A 24,865-nucleotide genomic window follows, 5' to 3' on the forward strand; every position below is an offset into this window, starting at 1 on the left:
TCTTTTCTCAAATAGGTTTGCCAGGGCCATAGAGGCTAGACCATCACATTTTGCTCATTTTCAGGAAAAAAATGGCCTTAGTCGCTAATCATTGTTTTTCTCCAAGATAGTGCCTTATTCCTTCATTCCCTCATGATTATGAGCCTGCACCTGAGCAAAGATTGATTTTTCCTCAAGTGAACCTTCATGCTGATTACATATAGAGGGACTTAGTTAGTTTTCTTGTTCAGTGAATTACATCAGGAAATACAGGATGACCCTGGGGAAACATTTACTAAGCAGTACTGATTGCTCATAGAATTAAATTGATACATAGCCTAAGATGGTGGCAGTCTCTTGATTGTAAACTTTATTCCGGCTTACGATTCTAAAGTTGCTTAGAGCATCCCTGCTCTGGTGAAAATGTGGGGGCAAAGATAAGCACTGATGTGTGCTGATAATCTAAAAGTGGCGAGATCGTGGTGGAGGTAGCAGCCATTGCAGAGGTGGATGCCGAGAGCCATAGTAATGCTGAGACATGTTGGGTTGTTGACTGGAGGTGAGACGATGTCAGGCCTGGTTTAGTAATTAGAATGCTAGATATGGCCATGAAATCTATAGTAGATTATGTGAAATTGCAGCCAGGGTTGTACTAGGTGTGAGTTTGAATGGTAAAAAATCTCCCACCCTGTCGGGAGAATTCTTTAGATGTTTTAGAGAACTCTAGTGCACTTAAAATTCCTTGTTTAGACGATTTAAAGAAGTCTATTATCGAGATGGGGTTTGCAGCTTTTTGGCTACACATTGGCTCTTCACCTGTCAATGCCAAACATGTTGTAAATGATAGATTTTGGTACTGGAACTAAAAAAATGTCCTTCTTAATCTTCCCTGAGTCGATCGACCAGTGATTTTCTCTTAATTACATGGGGCTAGAGAGTTGAGGCTTTTTTATCTTATATTCAACCAAGGTTAGCTAGAACCCTCTATATAAAGTTCAGAATGGGAACTTTACTGACAACCTCCTTTTGCAGCAGTTGTCAAGCTGAGGGTAAAGTCCAGCCCTTGCCCCACAGTTAAACAAAAGGTCATATTTCATTTTTTGTAAAGCATAAAGTACAGCACGATCCAAATAGGTAAAGACGCTTTGTAAAGTATATGGAATAAGACAGTATCTTATGGCATTAAGAATTTGTAAGACCAATACGAACCCTACGGTTGTTTTTACTGTAGCCAAATATTTATGCTATGCTTGGGTCGTTCGATGTAAAGCCTCTAAAGTGATTCCTAGACATTTATTATTTTTAACAGTTGCTTACAGACCTTTGTACTCTGCACAATCACACTTTACTGATGTTTGAGAATGGGGTCCTTTACTCGTTATTTTCCACTGGATTAAGTTATGATAAATTGGTGCTTGGTGAAGTATGAAGAAATGGACAAGACAGGATCTATTTAATTTAACTGCTTTTAATGAATTTTAAGATTGGTTTGTTTCTTGTAATTTTAATGACGTTTTGTAGTGCTTTTTATGGTTTGTGATTAGACATTGTATCCGAAATGACAGTAAATAAAATAAAATTAGAATGGGACTGCTATTGTTTGCACCACATGCCACATGCCAGCAGCCCCAGGGAGCAAGGCCACAGAGGAGAGGATCCTAAAAGGATGCATTCAACCTATAATGGGAGCGATTAGCCCCCTTACCAGCACAAATGGTGAAGTCTAAGTTAGAGGAAGGCTGACTTCGGGCCTCTTGGACACGTCTTGGGACTATGTTTTGAGAACATTGGTATCAAATGTGAGGAGTGCCTGCCTTTTAAGTACAGTATGGCATGCAAGTAATGTTGGATCGGGCCTACACACAATATCAAGAGTGTGTTTCGAGGTAGAAACATGGGTCCCTGTGGCATTCTGCAAGGTTATTCCCTCTATTGATGTTACAGCTTTCACTTGTTATAGTTCACTTTTCAATTCAGATTCTACAGAGAACTGAAGGGCTTGTACGATGAGCATCTAATAGCTATGCCATGTGTGATTTTCCTCATTCTAAGATGGCTGTCCAAGGTAAACTGATCTTGTTTGAAATACGATATCATCAGCCATCATTTGGAATATAGCTGCTTTTTTCACGCATTGAAAATTACCTTTTAAGATTATGCCCCATGGATACTTTAAGAAAGATTTTGATCTAAATCATTGTTCTAAAACTAGGAGTCCTGACCAGTGGTGGGGTTTGTAGACACATTTTGGTGGGTCGTGAAAGTTGAAGCAATAAAGATGCACTTCAAAGATGGAGGTCAAATGTCAGGTGACGTCTTCTGACAAATTGACAAACGCCTCTCACTTTGCAGTCAATGAAAAGTAAAGTGAATTATGTGACAATAATGCTGAGGTACAGGGAGTGTGAAAGGCAGTGTTCTAAATTGTCATTTTTTGTAACCCATGACATTTACATCCCTGTAAAGGATTTGTACACATTCAGCAGTTAGGAAAGCAAAAATGGAGCACATGAAAGTGTGATGGGAGCAAAGATTTTAATAGGATCAAAACTAATCAAGACACTTTCCTTGGTGACGCATAAATGATAATTATTCACTGCAACCCGATTTCCACACATTAAACTTTGTGTGCAATATAGTTTTATCAGTGAAACTGTATGTCTGTGCAAATTTCGTGACACTTTCTGCTGTCTGTGAATGACAGTGTGCTACTTCAGAATGCTTAAATTAAATTAAAAATATCACCTGCCTCATGTCCATTAAAGCTAAGTGAATCGTGAAAGATTGCTGTTCTAACAATTTTATTGTGGTTTAAAAGGTTTGGGAAGCAATGATCTAAATTGTGTCCACAGGACTATTACCTTTGTGGCAGCTGGGTTTTCTAACACAGCTTGCCCAGATATCCGTCACTGTTTTCTTTTGGACCAGACCCCACAACATTATTATATAGGATTAAACATTTCTGATCTTTACTCATTTAGCAAATAAGTAGCCCTGATAAAGGTTGAGCACGTATCGGAAATAATCTACCAAAACATGCGTCAGCATTTAAACATTTTTTTTAAAGTGTCAGCACAATACAAAACATCAGAGCATAAAGTAGCATGGTTGACTACATCACATAGATCATCACAAAAACAGTGAAGAGACATTCACTCCCCATTTTCTCAACTTTTCCCATGACTTTCCCTTCTCCCCATCCTGTCAGTCCCTGAAACAGCCATCAAACGCATCAGCATTTCTAACTGTCCATTGTTGCCTGGTCTAAAGGAGGAATTGAAAATGTGTTTGATCTTTTCCTCCTGTTTTGGGCTTGTGGCATATAACAGGGGCCTTGTTTTTAACTTCTGATGGACTGAATACGTTTATTTTAACCTTTATTTCTTCTTTTGTGTGGAGGTTTCTTTGTAGTTATTTGTTTTTCATAGTTAAGGTTTAATTCTAATGAAAAGGAGTTTTTTGTACTATGAGAGGTTAAGATTTTTGTAGTACTTGATTTAAAATCTGATGATGATTGGTCTAAGTAATATTAATGATTATTAATGGGGTTTCTATTGCATTATGATTTGTATCTTTGGAGCTTAAAATAGGTCAGGTTGTGCTTTATTGAGGGCTGTAGCACCCTGAAGCAGTTGGTGCTCCTGTTTGCCCAACCACGACCACTATTGCCACATTAGCTAGCATAGATGCAGGGGTGATTCAGAGACGGAAGCCAAGACCTGCCTATAGGGACCAAGTGATCTGCAGAGGGTTGAGAAATCAAGGTAAAGCCCAAGAAGAGGTCAAATTTGAGTGTAGCACCCTCGAGGCCCTGGAGGCGGGATGGGAAAAGCAAGAAGCACTGGGAGCCACTTGCCACAAAGGCAACCATGAATTCTCGATGTCCAATCCAAGCAGGTTTTAATATAATAGATGAGACATTCGCCAAAAGTTATAGCTGTACCTAGGAAGAGAGAGTTGGACAGCGAGGGGCCCCAGGTACAGAAAAAGCACTGAGTGACAATAGAGGGAAAAACCAATGGGTGAGCAAGGGATAGCTGGCAAATGCACAGCCATGAATAGCATGCACAATTATCAGAGAAGGGCCTGGTGACAGAAAGCTCTGAGACCGGTCAGAAAGAGAGAACTACCTTTGACCAGCATTGTGGCCTATCACAGAGGCTCTTAGAACAAAGAAGCGATCATCCTCAAACTGCCTGGATCTTATTAGTGGTAAAAAGTCCCCCGTAGGTGGAGGACCATGAGGGTGGAGTTAGGGCTATGTCTACCCAGAGAGTAGAAAGAGACAGTTGAGTTAGGAGTAAAGGAGGAATTGAATCATGGCCCAAGAGACATCAAGAAGAATGTGATAGACATGAGAGAGAAAATTCAGGGCCCTGAAGCGACCAGTAATGAGACAATAATGGAATAAGAACAGCTTGGGACCTGGACCCTGCTACTTGATGAACAATTAGTTGTTTCCGGAAAAGCTAGAGGACCTAGAGAATAGATCCAAACTAGTAAAAATCTATGTAGAGGCATTACACAAAAGGAAGAGGGCAAAGCAGTCAGGACGTATATGCAAGAGCTATGCCAGGCACTGCTGGAAGCTTTGGAAAGAGCGGTGGGGTAATTGAGTAACTGGCAAGAGACTGTTGAGTGACGTTCTGCCCACTGTGCCTTTGTGCTTTGATCATTGTGGTTGTAGCCCTGGGAGCAGAGTAGGCAGGAGAAAGTTCTTATTGCCATACCTTAAGAAATGAAGGAGTAAAGGAGAAACCCAAGCAAACTCATGGCACTGAGGAACTCTCATGAATGGTGGGATGAATGGAGGGTGGTGGAAAGTGTATGAGCCTATGAGGAATGGTCTACTCTGTCTAATGTGATAACTATAAAAATGGTAATTTCAAAGAAGACGTTGCAATTAAGAAAACAATACAAATCATCATAAAACATACCATTTAGTACACTTAACTCATACATGGAGAACATTACTCCCTCCTCCCTCTGTGAGACCCTAGCACCTCCTCTGTGTCACTGAAAACCAGTCTCTAATCTTCTGCTCCATGAGAAGCCAGAATATGACCAAGCTAACTCTCACTACTGTTCCATTACCAGTTCTTCTTTATGTAGGAAACTGGTAAGACCACTTGGCATCCAGTGATAAATTGACTGCCACCAGAGCCTACAAACATACTAGTTAGCGTACTTCGCATGGTGCAGCATAGAGAAGGTCGCAGTTGAATTTGTGAATGATAATGTCCTAATCTTCGGTAGGGGAATCCCCTGCATGTTTGTGTCTTGACTTTTATCTTGACAAAGTAGACTGCAAAGCCCTTTTTTATGTTATCCTCATCCTTTAGCATCTCCCAAAGTTCTGGATCAGTTTGCATTGTTCCCTTGATCAAACCCCAATTCCACATAGATGTAGCTCTGTTGCATTGGCTAACAGCATCCAGTGACTAGCAGCTTGTTGTAACACAACCAAAATTTGAAATAGTTTGTTTTTTGGAACTTTGACCTCCTCAAATTGAGTTTATCCTCATCAGTAGCATCCTAGCCCATGGCCTTACTGACCTGGTATAGGATCTCTAGTTTCACCCTCAAAAGCAGCACAACGTTCCATGTCAATTCCAAATTCTTCTTTAAGGAAGATGTGAAGGAAAAGACAGATGAGGCCGCTGTAGCAGACCCTCTTGTCAGCATTCGAGGCATACTTGCTATTTTCCATCTTTCAGTCCATCTTATGCTCAGACATTTATAGCGAGAACACTTTCCTAACTTTTCTCCTTCATTCTATCTTTGTCTCAAAAAATTTATCCCTAACCCCAACTTAAGAGATCTGTATTTGCTCTCTTTTCCAGACCGCAACAACTTCAAGTTTGTCCCGATCATGTTCAAGATCTATCAATATCCAGTAGCCATATTACCTTTCATGCAGTCATTCCCTCTCCAGCTGCCTCTGCACCATGCAGAACCCAACTACAGTGGATCGAAATCCATGCTATGCTTGCAGAGTTTGGAATGAGCCCCTTCTGAACCAAACCTAAGACTCACATCAATTCTTCTGCAACTCTGAAGGGAACTCAAGATCCACTGCTGCAGACATCCTTCTGATGTACAAACACTTTATCCCAACCTGTATGTTCCATACTATCCACCTAGATCAGAATATGAACTTGATTGATTTAATGTATTTTGATGCATGAAGCGATGTTACCCAACAGTGGTATCCAGGGAGGGGCAAGAATAGGGGGATGATGGCAGGTTTAAGGCTGGAAAAAGTGGGAGGTCAAGTTGAAGAAGAAACAACTTTGTTTTAATGACTTACAAAAGTCAAGATAATCTATGCTACATACCTTCCCATTTCTTCTCACAACTACTTATCACTTACCAAGATAGTGATTGTCTGAGGTCCTCTGTTCTGTTCTCTGTAGGCCTTATGCAAGGAGTCTTTGTCCATCTTAACAGTGATTGGAGTTCACTACACTTTTCTGACTTGGTTTTCCAGCCGCACTCACTCTGAAGCAGTGGGAGTGGATCTAAGCCCACTCTCCAAAGTATTAACTTTCCAATAATGTTTACCTTAGTCACTTAACCCACGTTGATTTTATTACAAAAGCTTAAAAAACTATTTAATAGAAAGTGATTTTATTTCCGAACTGCTGTTGCTTCCAGACTGCTAAGAGCGGGTGCTTTTTAGGTCGAGCGCGCCAGAGCTTTAAGACCTGTAGTTATCTATCTGTGGCCTTTTAACCACTCTCATCTCACACCCATCACTTTCACTCGTTTGTGGGTTTGCCTTTCAAAAATCTCTTAATGTCATTGATTTGTCCCGCCTTGGAGCGGTTTTGTTACCTCCTTGCAGACTGAACCTGTTGCACGATTGGGATATACTTCAGCATGGGCACACCACTTTTTTCTTTTGCCTCTCCCTTTTGTGCTCCATGGCATCCATACTGCGTGAACAGCGCAAAACAGCAGTGCAAACTCCATTACTTTCCGCCATTCTGTTTTCATGTGGTTATGCCCTCTAGGGGCTACCTATATGGTTACATGACAATGTTTCTTATAAATGCTATTTTATTGCGGTGTCTTCTAGGGGCTGTTCTGAGCATTACAGTCAACATACTACAATATTCGCTGCACTCTGTCGTCCTATAATACTTTGCAAGGCATTCTTTTACAAAACCTTTTTGCTCATAGGACAATGGGACCACCTTCAAAAATGTTCAGCACAACCTGCTCTTTTGTGTCTTTCTGTCTAGCTCATCTCTGGGTCCCCACACTAGGTTAGTAGGGATCCCAAAATATTAATATTAACCCCTCCCACCATTCAATGTCTGTTTTAAGCTCTCTCATGGCTGGAACATTTATTTTACAGCTACGAGTAGTTTGTGCTTTAAGGGCCTTATTTGTAATATCATTGCAGTAGGCCTGCTAGCCCAGAAAATGTGTAATACACTACACCCTCTAGGGGCTAAATATATGGTTATACTGCATTACTTTAGGTAATTTTCTTTTTATATGGTTATGCCCTCCATGGGCTAACTATTTGGTTACATGGCCATGTTTCTTACAAGTGCTATTTCCATTGTGGTGTCCTCTAGGGAATGTTCTGAGCATTACAGTCTAATGCCAAAAGTTTATTTCTGATAAAGGTTTTAACTGGGTTTATATAATAATTATATATGTTTTATTAATCTCTCCTTATTGCAGTTATGACCATGATTCAGGCCAATTTAACATCCCTACTACACTATGTTTGAACACTCTTGATATGTTTGGGTGACCCTTCTAGTTTTTTTCTCTCATTACTCCGCTGTGGCTGTCTGGTGTCTTTTTATTTTGGGGAGTTGTGTTAACCAGCCAGCGGTTCTGATGGTGGGGTGGTGAAAGTGGTATTCTATTGAAATTAGCATGTCAGATTCAAATTAGGATGCTAAATGACAACATTTTCATTTTTGGCTGCAGGTAAAGAAAGAAGGTAAATGGAAGTGCAATTATATGCAGGACCACTGGAATTATGTGGCAGGAAAAGAACAAATTATGAGTCAGGGTCGACCAATTTATGTGACAAAAAAAGTCCAGTTATGAATCTACAAAGCAAATAGCTCAAACTCAAGCAAATGCGAGACACATTGCATTACAAGTGCTTATTTAATATTTCCACAGTGAATCTCAGTGAATCTGCTAACCCTTTCTCACTGTTAATATAATAGTGTTATTGCCACAACTTATTCTAAATGTGAACGTTTCATAGTTAAAACTTATTGTAACTTTTTTATTTCTTCAAATAAGATTCTTATTCAGGGGCTTAGAAACCTAAACCGAGCAGTGCATGAAGACATTGTAGCAGTGGAGCTTCTCCCAAAAGAAAAGTGGGTGGCCCCCTCCTCTGTGGTGCTGCAGGATGAGGCTGAAAATGAAGAAGACATTGAAAAAGAAGAGGAGAAAGAAAATATGGTAAATATAGCATCAGTGTTTATATCTGTTTTCCGTTTTTATTCCAGTGTCTCATGAATTAAAAGCTGCAATTTGCTCTGCTTCACAGGTGTAGAACTGTCCTTAAAATTCTGCTTAAAAAATTGGTGGCGGGGAAGGTACCCAATAGGCCATAAAACAAGCTGCCTTTTGACAAAAACTGCAGAGTAACATATGTGTTAAACAAGAACCTGAGTCACAACCTTAGAGATGTCAATCTTTTACAGAATACCATTCTGTAATGTATATTACAAATTTAGAGATTTTTGAGGGCTCACGTTTATGTCTAAAAGAGAAGAAATGTAAAGTTAACCTAGTAAAGTTACTTTTTACTAATCATTGCAGTACTATTGCTATTGTGAAGTTTCTAGGCCTTTGAGATAATTTTCATTTCTGTTGATGAAGCAGCTCTTGATTCAAAATAGTAAATTGCACAATATTTTGTAATCTGCTCACTTCATGCATTAAATGCATAAAAAATAGTTATTTGTTTTCCTGATTTGAGGGCAGCTATTTTATTCTAAGTGAAGAAGCCTCTGCAACATGACTAGTGAGGTTTCTTTTATTTGTTTGCACTTCTTTTGTTACAGATTGACTCTCGACCTTAAGAATATGGTTCTTGTCACCTTGCCTTCATATGTGTTGGTAGCGCACCCTGGTATTTTTTTCAATACCTTTTTAAAAGAATTTGAATTGCGTTGTTGAAAAATGAACCAAGAGACTCTTAGAACATCATGAAAATGCCAGAAATCAGTGTGGAAGTATATACTTTAACTGGTATCAAACTCTTGATTCTCTTCATCAGAAAAAAACACCATTATGTTGCACTAATGTCAGTCATTACCAGCTGCAATAGCTGTGACACATGTGTCTTTAAGCATGGTATATAACTTTCAGTGACATGCTGGCAGATTTCTCCCTGCAGTAATAGCTGCATTTCACATCCGAGCAAGTAGGTAGGTTCTGTAGGTTCCTCAAAATCAGTAGGAACACCTACTCAGAGTAATGTGTGGGAACTGCTTTTTGCCCACAAAAAAGTTTACAGAACTAGCAAGTACTGATGAACAAAAAAGTAGGCAAATGCTCAGCACATGTTCTCTGACCCAGTAGAATATGTCAAACTTAATGATACTTGCACAATAAGCAACCCTTGATTGGAGTACGAGCATGAAATTTGCAACTTGTTGTAAGAAAGATTAAGATGGGAATTTCCAGACCCTCTGAGAATACTAAATGAATGTGCATGCAGCCTTGACTGTTCTCCTGTGGCCCTCAATGGGTATGAATATGATGAATATGTAGGGATAACTGGTTTTGTGAGCTTGATCACCCAACCTTCAAAGAACAGCTTGTTGGTCAGGATTTCAGCCACTAGCGAAGGGGATTAGAGCGTCATTATTGTTGATTATCTTCCATCTTGGTGATAGCCAGTGTTTTGAATTCAACTCATAGAAAATCTCCAGAGGTTATATTAGCTAAATTTGCGAAGTTTTTGAACAGCCTCAGCAGGTTTGATCTGTTTAGGATATCATGTGGGCCCTCAGACCTATAGCGCGGGGTCAGAAGGACTGATGCTGGAACTGGCCAGAGAGGGAGGCACCTGAGTATTATGTAAGACTCGGAGATCAGTAGCTCATTTACAGGGACAGCCTAGTTTGAACCTATGTTGAGTGAGTGTATCTAAGGTGAATTTGGGGCACAGTTAGAGGCTGAGCCGATGCATCAAGGTCTGGCTTGCAATGGGCGTTTGTAGATGGACACCTCCTGAGTTGTGTTTTCTGACCCTGAGGAGGGCTTCAGGAGCCTCTTATATAGGCCGGTAGAAGCAAGTATGGTAGTTGACCAAAGGCGGAGTTCCCAGTGTGTGTTGCACTGCTGCTGAAGGCAGTGACTGAGTTGACAAGATTCCCGGGCCTGGCCTGGTTTGGGGCTTTGCTGGGTGGGAGGCACTGGTGGCGGTCCAGCCCGGTTAGCTTCCTGCACCCATGGGCTGGATTTGCGATGTTGAGGGGGTTTCTAGCATCTCTTGGCAAGTAGGAAGGGTGTTAGGAGTTTCCAATCCAATAGGAAGCTGAGAGCAGATTACTGAAGGTTGTTTTGATTCCTACATACCTGTTTCCCTTTTTGGGGCATTGTTCCCCTTGAAAATGGGGTACAAGATAGCCAATTTGTCACGCAGGGCATTAACCTGGAGTTGCAACGCAGAATGTTGTAGAACTTGTAGTTGTATTAGAATTGGGTCGTATTGGTCTGGCAGGTCAGGTGAATGAGGTTACTTTCAGACCGTACTTTGGATGCCACTCCAGGGTTGGCTACCAGTGTTTACCATCACAGAGTTTGCTAGGGTTCTGTAGGTTTGCTCTGTAAATGTCTTGACTGGTTGTTAAGATATCCAGTGGCAGTTTACAGGGGGGATGAACTTGGACCGCCCAACTAGTTGAGTTGCTCTCTAGTAAAGGATTCACATCATCTAGGTAGCATAGGTGTTTCCATCATGGTTGCAGGGACAGAAAGCACTGGGTGTAAGGCTCCCATACTAGACTTGGACGGCCAGTGGGAGGCCTGTTTCCATTCCGTTATCATGGAGGTTAGGACCTCAGGCATCGTGCCCAGATTTTCTACTATTGGGTGACAAATGGATTTGCTCTTTCCTGCTGATTTAATACGTTGTTTTCGTTGGATCAGCGAGGCCAGTTTGCACTCCAGTTTGGTTATGGACAAGGCCACATTGTTGATTCATTTCAGTTGAATCTCCAGTTGGTCAGAATGCCAGATCTGAGCATTTATTGTAGCAATCAGGGTAGAGGGGATGTGATCCTCGGTTACTGAACCAGGGATCACTTCCATTGAAATGCCTAAGTTGCTTCCAGAGGACAGCTCTATGATTGTATCTTCCCCTCTGAGTTGGGGGAAGAGAAGTTGCAGGTGCGTGGTGAAGTTAGGGTCCCTGCAAAAGTGGAATGTTTGGCATGCACAGTGGCTGCACCTGCTACTGTTGCTGCATATTGTGGTACAGGGTGCAGAACATGAGGATCTTGTGGGCAGCGATCCCTCCGAAAAAAGTACTCTGTTAGCAGACCCATGTTTTGGTGAGTAGTCTTTCTTACGGTTGGCAGCTTGTGACTTGCCAGTGCACATGGGCCTTGTGGGTTAATTGTCAGTTTGCCAAGGGGCTGGTTTCACTAAGATTGGTTGGCGTGGGTGGTGGGGTCTCAATATTTGAGCCTGGGATTTGCTTGCCCTAGGCTAGGCTCCCCTTATCCCGGGTCCTCCTTAAGGGGGATAGTCCGCTCTGTGAGACTTGAAGCACCGGGGCTGAGGCCGCACCACCATGTGGTTAACTTGTTGTACCACTCCTTCTAGCCATGGCAGAAATGCGTTGGTGTAAAAGAAGTCAGTGTGATACTTTCCAGCCAGATGGAAAGGGTGGTGGGGAACTCTGGCACTGTTCGTCTGAGTTCCCTGCAAATCTGGAGACATCCATTCGCTGTACTTATGTACTGCCCTCTTGTGTTTCTGGTGACGGCCTGCAGATCGTATACATGTTCTTGCAGCCTCTGTGGCAAGAGGTATCTGAAACAGGAACTGAGACTGATCTCCCTTACGTGGGTAGACTGTGGGGAGAGGTGCAGTCAGGTTGTAGGTGTAGCGAGCGAAGATTGGTTGTTGAGTTGCGGGGGGAAGGGAGGGGACCTCAGAGGTAGGCTGTTAGAAATTGGGCCTTTAGTTGGCAGAGGTATGCACCCTGTCCAAGTAGGGACCACAGTCCCAGTCAGGGTACGTCCTAATAAACCTAAATTACCCTGTGTTCGCCCTTCAGTAGCTTGGCACAAAGCAGGCAGGCTTAACTTAGAAGACTGTGTGTAAAGTATTTGTGCAATAACCCATAAAGTAACACAGGTTAGGAAAATGGAGCATATTTATCTGATTTAAATAAGACCAAAACGATGAAAATCCATCCAGTGGAAGCTGAGATATGAATTTTTAAAGATTAAATGTGAAAACGATTCTTAGAAGTTACTAGCGGTCAAAAGGTTACTTCAGGGCATGAGGTACTGATGCAGATAGAAAATCCATTCCTACTCTGATGGAGGATAGGCCAGCTACAAAACCCACGCAGGGCCTGCTGAGACAGTATCTTTGGTGAAGCGATACAGCGACGCTGAGGGCAGTATGCATTAATATTTTTTACGCAGTCAGGTCACTGTGTCGTTGGCGGGCTCAGTTGAGGTAAATGCAATGCGTTGTCGCCGGGCAGCTGCAGCATCGTTGGAGATGCGATGCCCCAATTTTTCTGCTGCACTCCTTTGTGTGGGGTCAAGCCATTACCCTTTGAAGTGTAAGTAAGAGTTAATCAACCCTTCCTGTCCAGGAAGACCCATCAGTATGCAGATGAATGGAGATGCAGTTGAGTATCCTGTGCGTATGGCTGTCTGGATGGAATGCATAAGGGAAGCTGTCACCCAGCACAGACGAGACGTAGATTGGAGACGGGCTGTAAGGCACATATCGCAGTAAGAGCAGAGAAATACCTACTTTCTAAAAGTGGAGTTTCTAAAATAGTAATGTTAAATTCGATTTTAATAGTAAAGAGGATTTATCATTATCATTCCAAAGATATGAAACCTGATATAGCTACTTCTTTCTGATCAGGAGCTACAGTTTAAAAGAATTTTAAGGAATTCCCAATGCTGGCCTCACAATAGTGAAAAATGACTGTGGGAGATTTTCGCCACTAGGACATGTGAAACTTAAGAGTACATGTCTTGCCTTTAAGTACACTGCACCCTTCTCTGTGGGTCACATAGGGCCTATCTTAGGGGTGACTTATATGTAATAAAAGGGGAGTTTATGGCTTGGCAAAGGATTTTACATGCCAAGTTGAAGTGGCAGTAAAATTGCACATGCAGGCCTTGCAATGGCAGGCCTGAGACATGGTTAAGGGGCTGCGTATGTGGATTGCGCAATCAGTACTGCAGGCCCAATAGTAGCATTGAATTTACAGACCCTGGGCACATATAGTGCATTTTACTAGGGGCTTGTAGGTAAATTAAATATGCCGATTCAATAGGAGCCAAAGTTACCATGTTTAGGGAGAGAGCAGCAGCACTTTAGCACTGGTCAGCAGCAGTAAAGTGTGCATAGTCCTAAAACTTGCAAAAAGGAAATGGAGGGTGTAGGAAGTTGGCTCTGTATGCACTATTTCAAAGTAAGGAATAGTATGCACAGAGTCCAAGGGTTCCCCTTAGATATAAGATAGTGGCAAAAAGAGATAATACTAATGCTCTATTTTGTGGTAGTGTGGTCGAGCAGTAGGCTTATCAAAGGAGTAGTGTTAAGCATTTGTTGTACATACCCACAGGCAATAAATGAGGAACACACACTCAGAGACAATTCCAGGCCAATAGGTTTTTGTATAGAAAAATATCATTTCTTAGTTTATTTTAAGAACCACAGGTTCAAATTATACATGTAATACTTTGCATGAAAGGTATTTCAGGTAAGTACTTTAGGAACTTTGAATAATCACAATAGCATATATACTTTTCAAATAAAACACATATAGCTATTTTAAAACTAGACAGTGCAATTTTCACAGTATCTAGGGGAGGTAAGTAATTGTTAGTTCTTGCAGGTAAGTAAACCACCTACGGGGTTCAAGTTTGGGTCCAAGGTAGCCCACCGTTGGGGGTTCAGAGCAACCCCAAAGTTACCACACCAGCAGCTCAGGGCTGGTCAGGTGCAGAGTTCAAAGTGGTGCCCAAAACACATAGGCTTCAATGGAGAAGGGGGTGCCCCGGTTCCAGTCTGCCAGCAGGTAAGTACCCGCGTCTTCGGAGGGCAGACCAGGGGGGTTTTGTAGGGCACAGGGGGGGACACAAGTCCACGCAGAAAGTACACCCTCAGCAGCGCGGGGGCGGCCGGGTGCAGTGTGCAAACAAGCGTCGGGTTTGTAATAGGAATCAATGGGAGACCAAGGGGTCTCTTCAGCGATGCAGGCAAGGGGGGGGGCTCCTCGGGGTAGCCACAACCTGGGCAAGGGAGAGGGCCTCCTGGGGGTCACTCCTGCACTGGAGTTCCGATCCTTCAGGTCCTGGGGGCTGCGGGTGCAGGGTCTTTTCCAGGCGTCGGGATCTGAGAGTCAGGCAGTCGCGGTCAGGGGGAGCCTCGGAATTCCCTCTGCAGGCGTCGCTGTGGGGGCTCAGGGGGGACAACTTTGGTTACTCACAGTCTCGGAGTCGCCGGGGAGTCCTCCCTGAAGTGTTGTTTCTCCACCAGTCGAGTCTGGGTCGTCTGGTGCAGAGTTGCAAGTCTTACGCTTCTGGCGGGAAATGCTGTTGTCTTTAAGTTGTTTCTTTGGAAACAAAGTTGCAGTCTTGGGTGAACAGGGCTGCTGTTCTCTGGAGTTTCTTGGTCCTTTTAGAGCAGGGCAGTCCTCTGAGGATTCAGAGGTCGTTGGTCTTGGGGAAAGCGTCGCTGGAGCAGTTTTCTTCCGAAGGGGGGAGACAGGCCGGTAGAGCTGGGGCCGAGGCAGTTGGTGTCTCAGTCTTCTCTGCCGGGGTTTTCAGCTTAGCAGTCCTCTTCTTCTTAGGTTGCAGGAATCTGATTTCCTAGGTTCAGGGGAGCCCCTAAATACAGAATTTAGGGGTGTGTTTAGGTCAGGGAGGGCAGTAGCCACCCTCTTTGTGCCTCCTCCCAAGGGGAGGGGGTCACATTCCTATCCCTATTGGGGGGGATCCTCCATCTGCAAGATGGAGGATTCCTAAAAGTCAGAGTCACTTCATCTCAGGTTGCCTTAGGGGCTGTCCTGACTGGTCAGTGACTCCTCCTTGTTTTTCTCATTATCTCCTCCGGCCTTGCCGCCAAAAGTGGGGCCGTGGCCAGAGGGGGCGGGCAACTCCACTAGCTGGAATGCCCTGTGGTGCTGGAACAAAGGGGGTGAGCCTTTGAGGCTCACCGCCAGGTGTTACATCTCCTGCAAGGGGGAGGTGATAAGCATCTCCACCCAGTGCAGGCTTTGTTACTAGCCACAGAGTGACAAAGGCACTCTCCCCATGTGGCCAGCAACATGTCTCGAGTGTGGCAGGCTGCTAAAACCAGTCAGCCTACACAAGTAGTTGGTTAAGGTTTCAGGGGGCACCTCTAAGGTGCCCTCTGGGGTGTATTTTACAATAAAATGTACACTGGCATCAGTGTGCATTTATTGTGCTGAGAAGTTTGATACCAAACTTCCCAGTTTTCAGTGTAGCCATCATGGTGCTGTGGAGTTCGTGTTTGACAGACTCCCAGACCATATACTCTTATGGCTACCCTGCACTTACAATGTCTAAGGTTTGGCTTAGACACTGTAGGGGCACAGTGCTCATGCACTGGTGCCCTCACCTATGGTATAGTGCACCCTGCCTTAGGGCTGTAAGGCCTGCTAGAGGGGTGACTTATCTATACTGCATAGGCAGTGTGAGGTTGGTATGGCACCCTGAGGGGAGTGCCATGTCGACTTACTCGTTTTGGCCTCACCAGCACACACAAGCTGGCAAGCAGTGTGTCTGTGCTGAGTGAGGGGTCCCCAGGGTGGCATAAGATATGCTGCAGCCCTTAGAGACCTTCCCTGGCATCAGGGCCCTTGGTACCAGGGGTACCAGTTACAAGGGACTTACCTGGATGCCAGGGTGTGCCAATTGTGTGAACAAAAGTACAGGTTCGAGAAAGAACACTGGTGCTGGGGCCTGGTTAGCAGGCCTCAGCACACTTTCAATTCAAAACATAGCATCAGCAAAGGCAAAAGGTCAGGGGGTAACCATGCCAAGGAGGCATTTCCTTACAGAGGGAGGCTGGCAAAAAGTTGGGGAAAGACCACCCTAAGGATGTTGAGTCTAAAAGAGGCGCTTGGCACAGGGGAGCACACGTAGGGACACAAGCCGCACTGGTCACTACCCCGATAGAGCTCCTCACCACTTCGGCTCTACCCTGGGGCTGTGGCTCAAACGCCAAAACCATGCTCATCACCAGCTAGGCTGAGTTCTATTCTGAACGTCCTTGAAGTATGCCACTTCTTGTGGACCCAATCGTCAGCCAGGCCAAAGACACTTTTGCAAATTCCGAAAAGCTTAGGCTGTTTGCTGTGCTAATTGCTTTGCTGGTTGTTGTAAAACTCTGCTGTCAGCCAGCTCCTAAGGGGTTGATAAATGACGGAATTGGTGTGTACAAGGGGCTGGGAGAGCTGGCTGGTTGGCACAGGCTGTGGACAGGCGAGCAGGCCAGATTGTGAGTGCTACATCTACTCCTAGCTTAACTATGAGGGCAAGCATTAGTTGAGCTTGACGCATGACCATTTGCCCCTTAGCTCCTCCAGGGTTCCGATAAGGTGCCCAATATTATGCCTGAAATTGCCTTAACCCATGCTCTCCTCTGATTCCCATCACAAGGGTTCCAGCGCATTCCGGGGGTGGCACGACTTAGGTACGGCTTCGGCTCAGCCTGCATACTAATTTCTTACCAGCCCCTACCTTGCTCACTCTGCTTCAGCTCTTTGTACTGCTAATGACTTGGGTCCTATCTGCTGTGGACCCAGGAGACTTGTGTATTTTGTATTTGCATATATCCCACCTGCATTCCCACAGGCTGTACCTGAAGTTCAAGTTTGGGCCAGGAGCAGTTTTGGGTTGCCGTCCTCCCCTTCATCCTCACCAGTGGCCATTATTGTGTTGATGAGTGATGGCTGCCCATGTTGGGAGGTCAAGAACTCCTGTATTCCCATACCTCGATGACTGAATGGCTGATGGAGATGGGTTCCCCACACTCATTCATAAACACAGTAGAACCTTTAACATTGTTGGGTTTCATTATAAACAAGTCGAAGTCCCACCTGATTTACTCGCAAAGGCTTCCATTCATTGGAGTGATAATGACCAGTATATATTTCAGGTCTTTTGCCCTGCAGAAATCTTCAGTCCAGGACATTCAGCTATGATCCTGAGGTTTTGGGCTTGGTCCTGGATCCACTTAAAGGTGGCTCTGAGGCGTCTTGGCCCTTTAGCTTCATGCGTCCTTCTTGTCAGTCAACCATGCTAGGTGGCAGGTACAAGCCTTGCATGAGAACAGGAAGTCCCACTGGCCCCCAGCATCAGGCCGCCTTTCCAACACAATCTAGGTCTTGTTGGAATCCACTCAGGATCTGCAATGGCAGTTGACCGATTCCACTTTGTCCTCCAGCAGGCCATACTCTCTTCCCCACCCAGTGCTGACAGTGGTGACTAATGCATTGCTGCGGAGTTGAGTGTGTCACTAGGAGGGGGATACAGCTCAGAGGGCTCTGTCCCCAGTGGAGGACTGGCTCCACATCAGCATACAGGAGTTACAGCCCATTCTTTTTGCCCCAAAGGACTCTTGCCATCCAGTAAGAGGTGGCGGGTGCAGGCTCTCACATACAGCACCACTGCCATTTGGTTCTGCAACAAGCAGGATGGGGTGGGGTTGTTGGTGCTGTGCCAGAAGGCTTTGCACCTCTGGAGGTGGCTAGAGCACCAGAGCATCTTCCCAGTTGCCAACCATCTAGCAAGCTCCCTGAATTCCATAGCCAATGAAATGAGTAGATATCAGACATTGCCCAGCAGATCACAAGTGGTGTCTGCATCACAAGGCGGCGTAGGCTCTCTCCACCAGTGGGAAGAACCCTTGCCAAATCTTTTTGACGGTCAAGAACATGTGGTGTCAACAATTAGGCACATTGGAGCTTCCTGCGGATAGAACAAGAGATTGCTATATACCTTACACCTGTTGCCACTCCTGCCACGAGTTCTGGAAAATAATAAACATGAACAGGTCCAATTCTTCCTGGTGGCTGTGAACTGGGCCAGGACAGTGTGCTACCTGAAGCTCCTGAGCATGACTATGCGTACTAGCAATAGGCTTACTGATTCAGGCAGACCTCCTGCCCCAGCAGCGGGGCAGAGTACTCCAAATGAATCTGTGTAACGTTGCACCGCTGTGTGGAGAGTGGTGAACTTAATTGCCATCTAAGGTGGTAGATGTCACTTCCAGACACCCCTCAACATCTACACTGGACATTGCACCAATTTTGTAAACTGGTGTGGTGCCCAGAACTTTGACGCCCTTATAGGTGAAACATCTAAGCATCCTTTTGTTTATTTTATCTTTACCTGGAAAGGACTTGCAGTTGTCACTGTAAAAGTTATTTGTCTGCCCTTTCAGCCCTTCCGTGTTTGCCGGACCAGCCATCCTTGTTTAAAGCACTTGGTGTGAGGTGGTTTACATTGTTTTGGTGGGAGGTAGTTTTATTAATGGTTTGACTCACAGATTTCCTCCCAAACCCTGTTTGAGGTGCCACAGTGGGACCTTAATTTAGCCTTAATGTTCCTCATGTGAATGCCTTCTGATTCTGTGGTGCATAGTTGCTTGCTCAGTCTTTTGACCTTCAAAGCTGTTTTCCTCATTTTGGTTACGTCAGCTTGTTACATCAGTAAACTACTGGTACTTGCAGTGCAAATGGTGTACAGAACATTTTTCCAGGACAAGTTGCTGCTGAGGACTCTGGCAGCTTTCTTACCAAAAGTTGTGATTCCGTTCCACACTGGGCAATCCATCTCTCCACCAGTCTTCTTTGTTCAACCTCACCGCTTGAAAGAACATTGGTTGGACTCCAAAAGCGCTTTAAACTTTTTCATAGATTGTACCAAGGACCGTTGAGTGAACAAGTAACTTTTTGTGGGGTTCTCTGAAGTGAAGACAGTGCAGAAGATGGCCTTGTGGAGGTGGATAGCCCTCTCACTCAAGATGTATTAGGCACTGGCAAAGAAGCAGCCCTCCGATGTCCTGAGAGCACATTCGACCAGGGCCAAGGGCGCTATGACTGTGCTGGTGCGAGGGGTGCCTGTCCTCAGTATTTGCCATGATGCAACATGGGTGTTGGGGCATATGTTCACAAAGCACTACAGTCTTGACAGCCAGGTCCAGTAGGAAGGACACTGTGCCCACTCTGTTCTGCAAGACGTTTTGATATAAATACACCCAAGAGACCCTCATCTTGAGAGTTACTGTTTTGGTATCTATCTAGGTGTGGAATCTCTGGTTAGAAGTATTCACCACAAGAAAAAGTTACTTACCTATGTTAATGCTATTTCAGGTGGATACACTAACTAACTTCAGATTTCTTAGTGGCCTCCCTCCTCCCTGTTCTGTTTAGCACACTATTAACAACAACTGTTCACGCTTCGTGTTTGAGGGTGGAAGAAGACAAGAAGCTGACATCAGTGTGCAGGGATGGCGCTTATGTGTAGTTATACTCCATCACTTCTGCGGCTGTATGGAGTCACTGCAGAGCTACGCAGTGCAACCTGCAGCATGCAGTAGGACTGCTATTAAAAACTTCAGGATCAAGGTGGGCGTCTGTGGGATGTTCTAAAGTGAGGATTCAGAAGTTAGATCGAGTATGCACCAGAAAGAACATCTCCGAAGCTAAGAAACCTGTTCTTCTGGCACATTAATTTTCTAACCTTGTGGTAAATTGGATATCTTCCGTGCCCACAGCTATGTTTTGTTCATGAAAGTGGGACCAAACTGCTCCTGTTCACTGTCCTAGATGACCTCTGGTTGAATTTAGACTCTGGCTGCCCAGCTGCCATTGTCTTAGAACTCTTTGCTGCCTTTAATATTGTGGATTTTACTAACCTAACCCATTGTTTGGTGATGCTGGTGGAGTCAGCTCATTCTCCTATGCTGATGACACCTAGCTTATTCTGCACTTTGACCGCCTACTGGCCTTTCCTTCTGCCATCGAGTATTGGTTAAAAACATGTCCGCAAGATGAAAGTACTGTTCTTGGGCCTGGGCAGTGTATGCAATTGTGCCATTTGGCCTAGCAAGATGGATTCTTCTCTGTTCTTTGCCCTTGAGGTTAATAACCTTGGGTTTCAGTTGGACAAACTGTCCTTCCAACAAACAGATGAGCTCTATGATCTCTTCATTTGTTCACCAAATGAGCCCACAGAACAAGATAATTTTTTCATTCTTTATCATCTGTGTACTCCACTAATCTTACTAATCTAGCTAAAATAGATTAACCCATTAAATACATGCCAGTAGACCCAATTCAGGTAGGAAGCTCTAGATTTTTGAAGATAAAAATTGTTTTATTTTTGCTGTCTGACGCCTGTAATTGCCTCTTTTCCAGTAGTAGTCAAAATCTCCCACTTCCCTATTCTAAAATGTTGGGATGTATGCCATTACCTGTTAAATTGTGAATGTTCAAACACTGCCACGCATCCAAACATGACAAAGAGTAATGGTGTGCTGTTGAGCACTTCAGGTCTTACACCAGCTCGGACCTAGGTGTATTAATTTCTTGCCTGATTTTCACAGGATATTTTGTTCCACTCCTTTTGATCTGGCTCTGTTTCTATTCCTTGTCCCATGCTTTAAGTCCTTGCACAATAGATAGAAAGCTCTTGTGTCCTTGCCTCATAGTTTTGTCAAACAGTGTGCTACTTTCACTTCATCAGATTAACAAAGGCAGCCTCTATTAGGATCTTAAGTTATACTTATTCTATTATTACTCCTATTGTAAATCAGTTTTTGTCCACATAGCACACAGTCCTAGAGACCTAACGCTTTCAGGCAGTTGCTGAACTTCATTAGTTTCTCATCTTACCCGAGTCCTAAGGCCACTGAGTAAAACCACTTTTTTCTTTTGTGTGCTTTAAGTCATGTTTGATTCTCAAGTTCGTTTGCTTGGAACAGTGGCATGTTAGCAGTAGATTTTACGATAACAAAGTTCATTGGGGTAGCTTGTGAATACAAATTTTCTCGGAGAAAATGAATTACATATTCTTCATTCATCACTCTGAATCATTATTAACAATTCTGAAGAATTTTAGGGCATAACTTACTGATGAGGTTTTCTGCAGTATTTCTATAGGGACTGCATATCATAGAAGCAAATTGGATGACTTTTTGTGACCATGCTGCATTATTATTCAGGTGATGATGTAATAATGAATGTGGAATACATTTCCTTGGGGCAGTGAATCCTAAGCATGTTTGTGCTTTCATCCTGTTGGGCGAATGTCTTGAAATGTAATCTGTTGATAATAATTTTCCAGCTGAAAACTTCAGGAAAAAAGAGCATGTCGAAACCTACTGGAAGAGTGATTGGCATAATCAAAAGAAACTGGAGACCGTATTGTGGCATGCTGTCCAAGTCACTCATAAAGGAGGTAAAACTGAAATAGTTTAATTTGGAAATGTAGAACTTCTATAATTTGTCATACTGTGTTCGCTAAGTATTACTAATATTTTGATTACATTTTTACTGACAGGCAACAAAGCATTTATTCACTCCAGCAGATCGCTCTATCCCTAGGATTCGCATAGAGACCCGGCAAGCTGAAGCTTTGGAAGGACAGCGAATAATTGTTGCTATCGATGGTTGGCCCAAAACCTCCAGATATCCGAATGTAAGCTTCCTCCACTCCTGTTTTAATTATTGTGATGCTTTAAACTTCTGTTAGGCACTTTAGTATCTACTGTATCACATGTGGCGGCTCAGAACTAAGTTGCAAGCTTTTGAAATTTAAATGAGATTAAACAAATGTTATTTTCTATTGCTGAAAATGAGTGTGTGGAAGAAAGTGATTTGATAAAAGACTCTCTTATATGATCGAAAATGATTGGTGAGATGAAATATGTTATTTTATGACTGTAGACTGGCTTTTAAAATATAGGTTATCTGCTGTGTTATTGGTGTCCAGACAATTTCTACTTCTGAGCTCTGTAAAAAGGCTTTATGGTCTCTGCGATCTGTGTTGCCCATGCTGCTATGTCCCCCTGAGTGATCAGGTGGTCTTGGTTCATGCAGTTACCTCTGTTGTGCTGGATGAGGTGCGAGCAAAGATATCAGTTAAGTTTGTTTTCATGTTACACCCTGTCAGGTGTTCGATTTATGTTTGCTCCATTCTGTCTGTCTGACCATTTATTTGTACATGTGTTTTCATGCTGGTAGGTAGTTACTACTTCTGTAGTACTTTGTTGTTTTTATATTCATCCACTTTGAGTAACCCTTACCAGTGTACCAGTGAGCACAGTAATTTTTCTGTCCACATTGATTACGTTTGAGATAATTATTCTGATCATATATATTTGTTAGTTAAGTTCACAGTTACAGGATGCCAGTTACCAGAGTTCACTGTGATTGACTCACATGGAGATGAGGGAGATTGAGTGGGGAGTAGTAGGTTCATTGAAGAGGCTATCCCACCCAACACCCAGCAGTATTAGTTGAAGTAGGGTTTCCCTATCCTCAGGGTTATGAAATGCCTGTGGAGCCCTTGAGATACAGTGTAGGGTGTTTGATACATTAAAAACTTTGGGGAAAGGAAACATTAAGTGAGTTGGGACTGCTCATATTCACAATGCAAATTAATTGGAGCATTGAACGTACATTGTACTGCTTATTGGGTGATGTAATGTTAGACTCACTTTCTCAAATTCTCTTGGAAAGCTAGATCTAGGTTTAAGTAATATTAAGTGCCGAAATGGGACATTTTGAACAATGTTTCTTAAAAAAAATATTTATCTCCTTGCTGTAAATCGAAAACCGGGTTTGCTATTTGCACACCAGGTGGGCAATAAAAGGAAATTCATTACCTGAAGTCATGATGTTGTATAATTTTAACAAAGGTTTATTTTTCAAATTGGGAGCTGCATTTTATATTGTTTTACCCTATCACAAGAGTGGACTCAAAACAATATGAAAACTGTTGTTAAGTGCCCCTTTTTGGATGGTCACCCCCCATGTTTTGCTGTTGTACGCTGTTGTTTTTGAACTGTCAGTGAACTGAGGCCTGCTAACCAGGCCCCAGTACCAATGCTCTTGCCCTTAAATTGTATGTCGAATTGCATAGGTCAATTGGCAACAACTTTACCACCCCTGTAAGTCCCTAGTAAATGGCACCCAGGGCAAGGTGGTAAAGGGGCTCAAGGGCTGCCTCACTAAATGTGCTACCCTGAGTAACCCAAGTGAAAGAGAGACTGCAGAGCTGCCATGCAGGCTGACTCCTCAAGTGAGACTCTGCCCACACCTTGTGCAGGCAGAGTCCCTGTTACTCCCCATGGAAAAGTCAGTCATCACTAAGGCAGGCCTCCTTTAGCCCAGGGGGCAGGGTGCACTGTTCCGTGAGTGAGGACATAGGTGTAGGAACACATATGGTCCGTGCTGCCATTTAAAACGCGATGCTGACCAGAGTAACCGGCGGTGCATTGGATAACATGGGCTAGCATCTCACAACAGTTCATATATCCAGCTCTTCAATGGCCCAGCCGAATCCCAACACTGTGCTTTTTAACCCTGAACATGATGCCCATGTTTAGGATTAAAAAGCAGATGCCCAGGTGGCACCCTCAGAGGGTGCCCACCAAGTTATCGAGTCCCATACTGTTTTGGCAGGCACTCCCGAGCATCTGCCACCACAGACAAGAGTCTGACCTCCTGCTGGTGGGGATAGCACCTTGGCAGGATGTAAGACAAAAGGTCTGAGTAGGAGAGAGGTCACTCCTCCTCCACCCAGGCTAGCTAGTGAGATAAGCATCAGGGCGGTAAGCCTCAAAGCCTTCCCCTGCCATTGATGTGTAAGTAGCTGTCCCCTATTGGAGGACAAAGCCCTTCCTGCCCTGCCCGGCGAGGCAGACAGGAAATTAGCTATGCACAACTGAATGGATGAGTGTTCTGCCATCTTGGCAGACACTAAGAATAGGGGGTTCTGGGTAGAAAGTGACATACTCGCACAGGAAGCCGTCACTGCAGGGGTGGATTAGTCGCAGGGACTAGTAGCCCATTGGCCACTGTCCCTCACACCCTTAAACACCCCCTAAACTAGGATTCAAGAGGCTCCCCTGGAACCAGAACCTAGCTCTTACCTGGAAAAGAAGAAAGAAGGACAAAGATAGTTCTGCACCAGCAGCAGGACCTGGACTTAAGCCCCAGCGTAAAGAAGAGGACACAGAGTACTGGAGACCAGTACTAGAAGTGCGTGCCCGAAGTGAAGACTTGTTCGTCCCAGTAAGAGGGACCCGAGTGGACATCGAGAATCCAAGACTCCTGACTGGAGGTACCAGTCCCTCGTAAACTGCATGAGTAAAGGTAGGCTGAGATCGAAGAACTGCGACCCAACAGGCTCTGCATTAAGAAACTTGGTGCCCAGCATCTTAAGAGTGGGAGTGAGGCCTGTGCCAAGTTTCAAGCCTCTACTTACCGCCAGATTACCTCCAGCCGCCCTAAAGCCTGCGGACCACCCTTGCAGCTACCAAGGCTTGCTTGTCTGTCGCCTGCCCAGAATCCGAAGGCCACTCGAAGTTCACCGACTCCAGGGCACCCCTCAGCGTAGAGACCGACATCATCAGTGACACCTCT

General features: G+C 44.1%; 1 protein-coding gene across 1 annotated transcript in view; it reads left to right on the forward strand.

Moving 5' to 3' along the window:
- The window catches only part of DIS3 (DIS3 homolog, exosome endoribonuclease and 3'-5' exoribonuclease), a 260,018-nt gene that overhangs the window by 22,643 nt on the left and 212,510 nt on the right, over positions 1–24,865 (forward strand). Inside the window, exons 7-9 of the mRNA XM_069205287.1 lie at positions 8,260–8,424; positions 21,561–21,674; positions 21,777–21,914. Of these exons, the coding sequence (XP_069061388.1) occupies positions 8,260–8,424; positions 21,561–21,674; positions 21,777–21,914 (417 nt within the window). The remainder of the gene's footprint in view (positions 1–8,259; positions 8,425–21,560; positions 21,675–21,776; positions 21,915–24,865) is intronic.

Source organism: Pleurodeles waltl, chromosome 8, assembly GCF_031143425.1.
Source record: "Pleurodeles waltl isolate 20211129_DDA chromosome 8, aPleWal1.hap1.20221129, whole genome shotgun sequence".
Lineage (NCBI taxonomy): Eukaryota > Metazoa > Chordata > Amphibia > Caudata > Salamandridae > Pleurodeles > Pleurodeles waltl.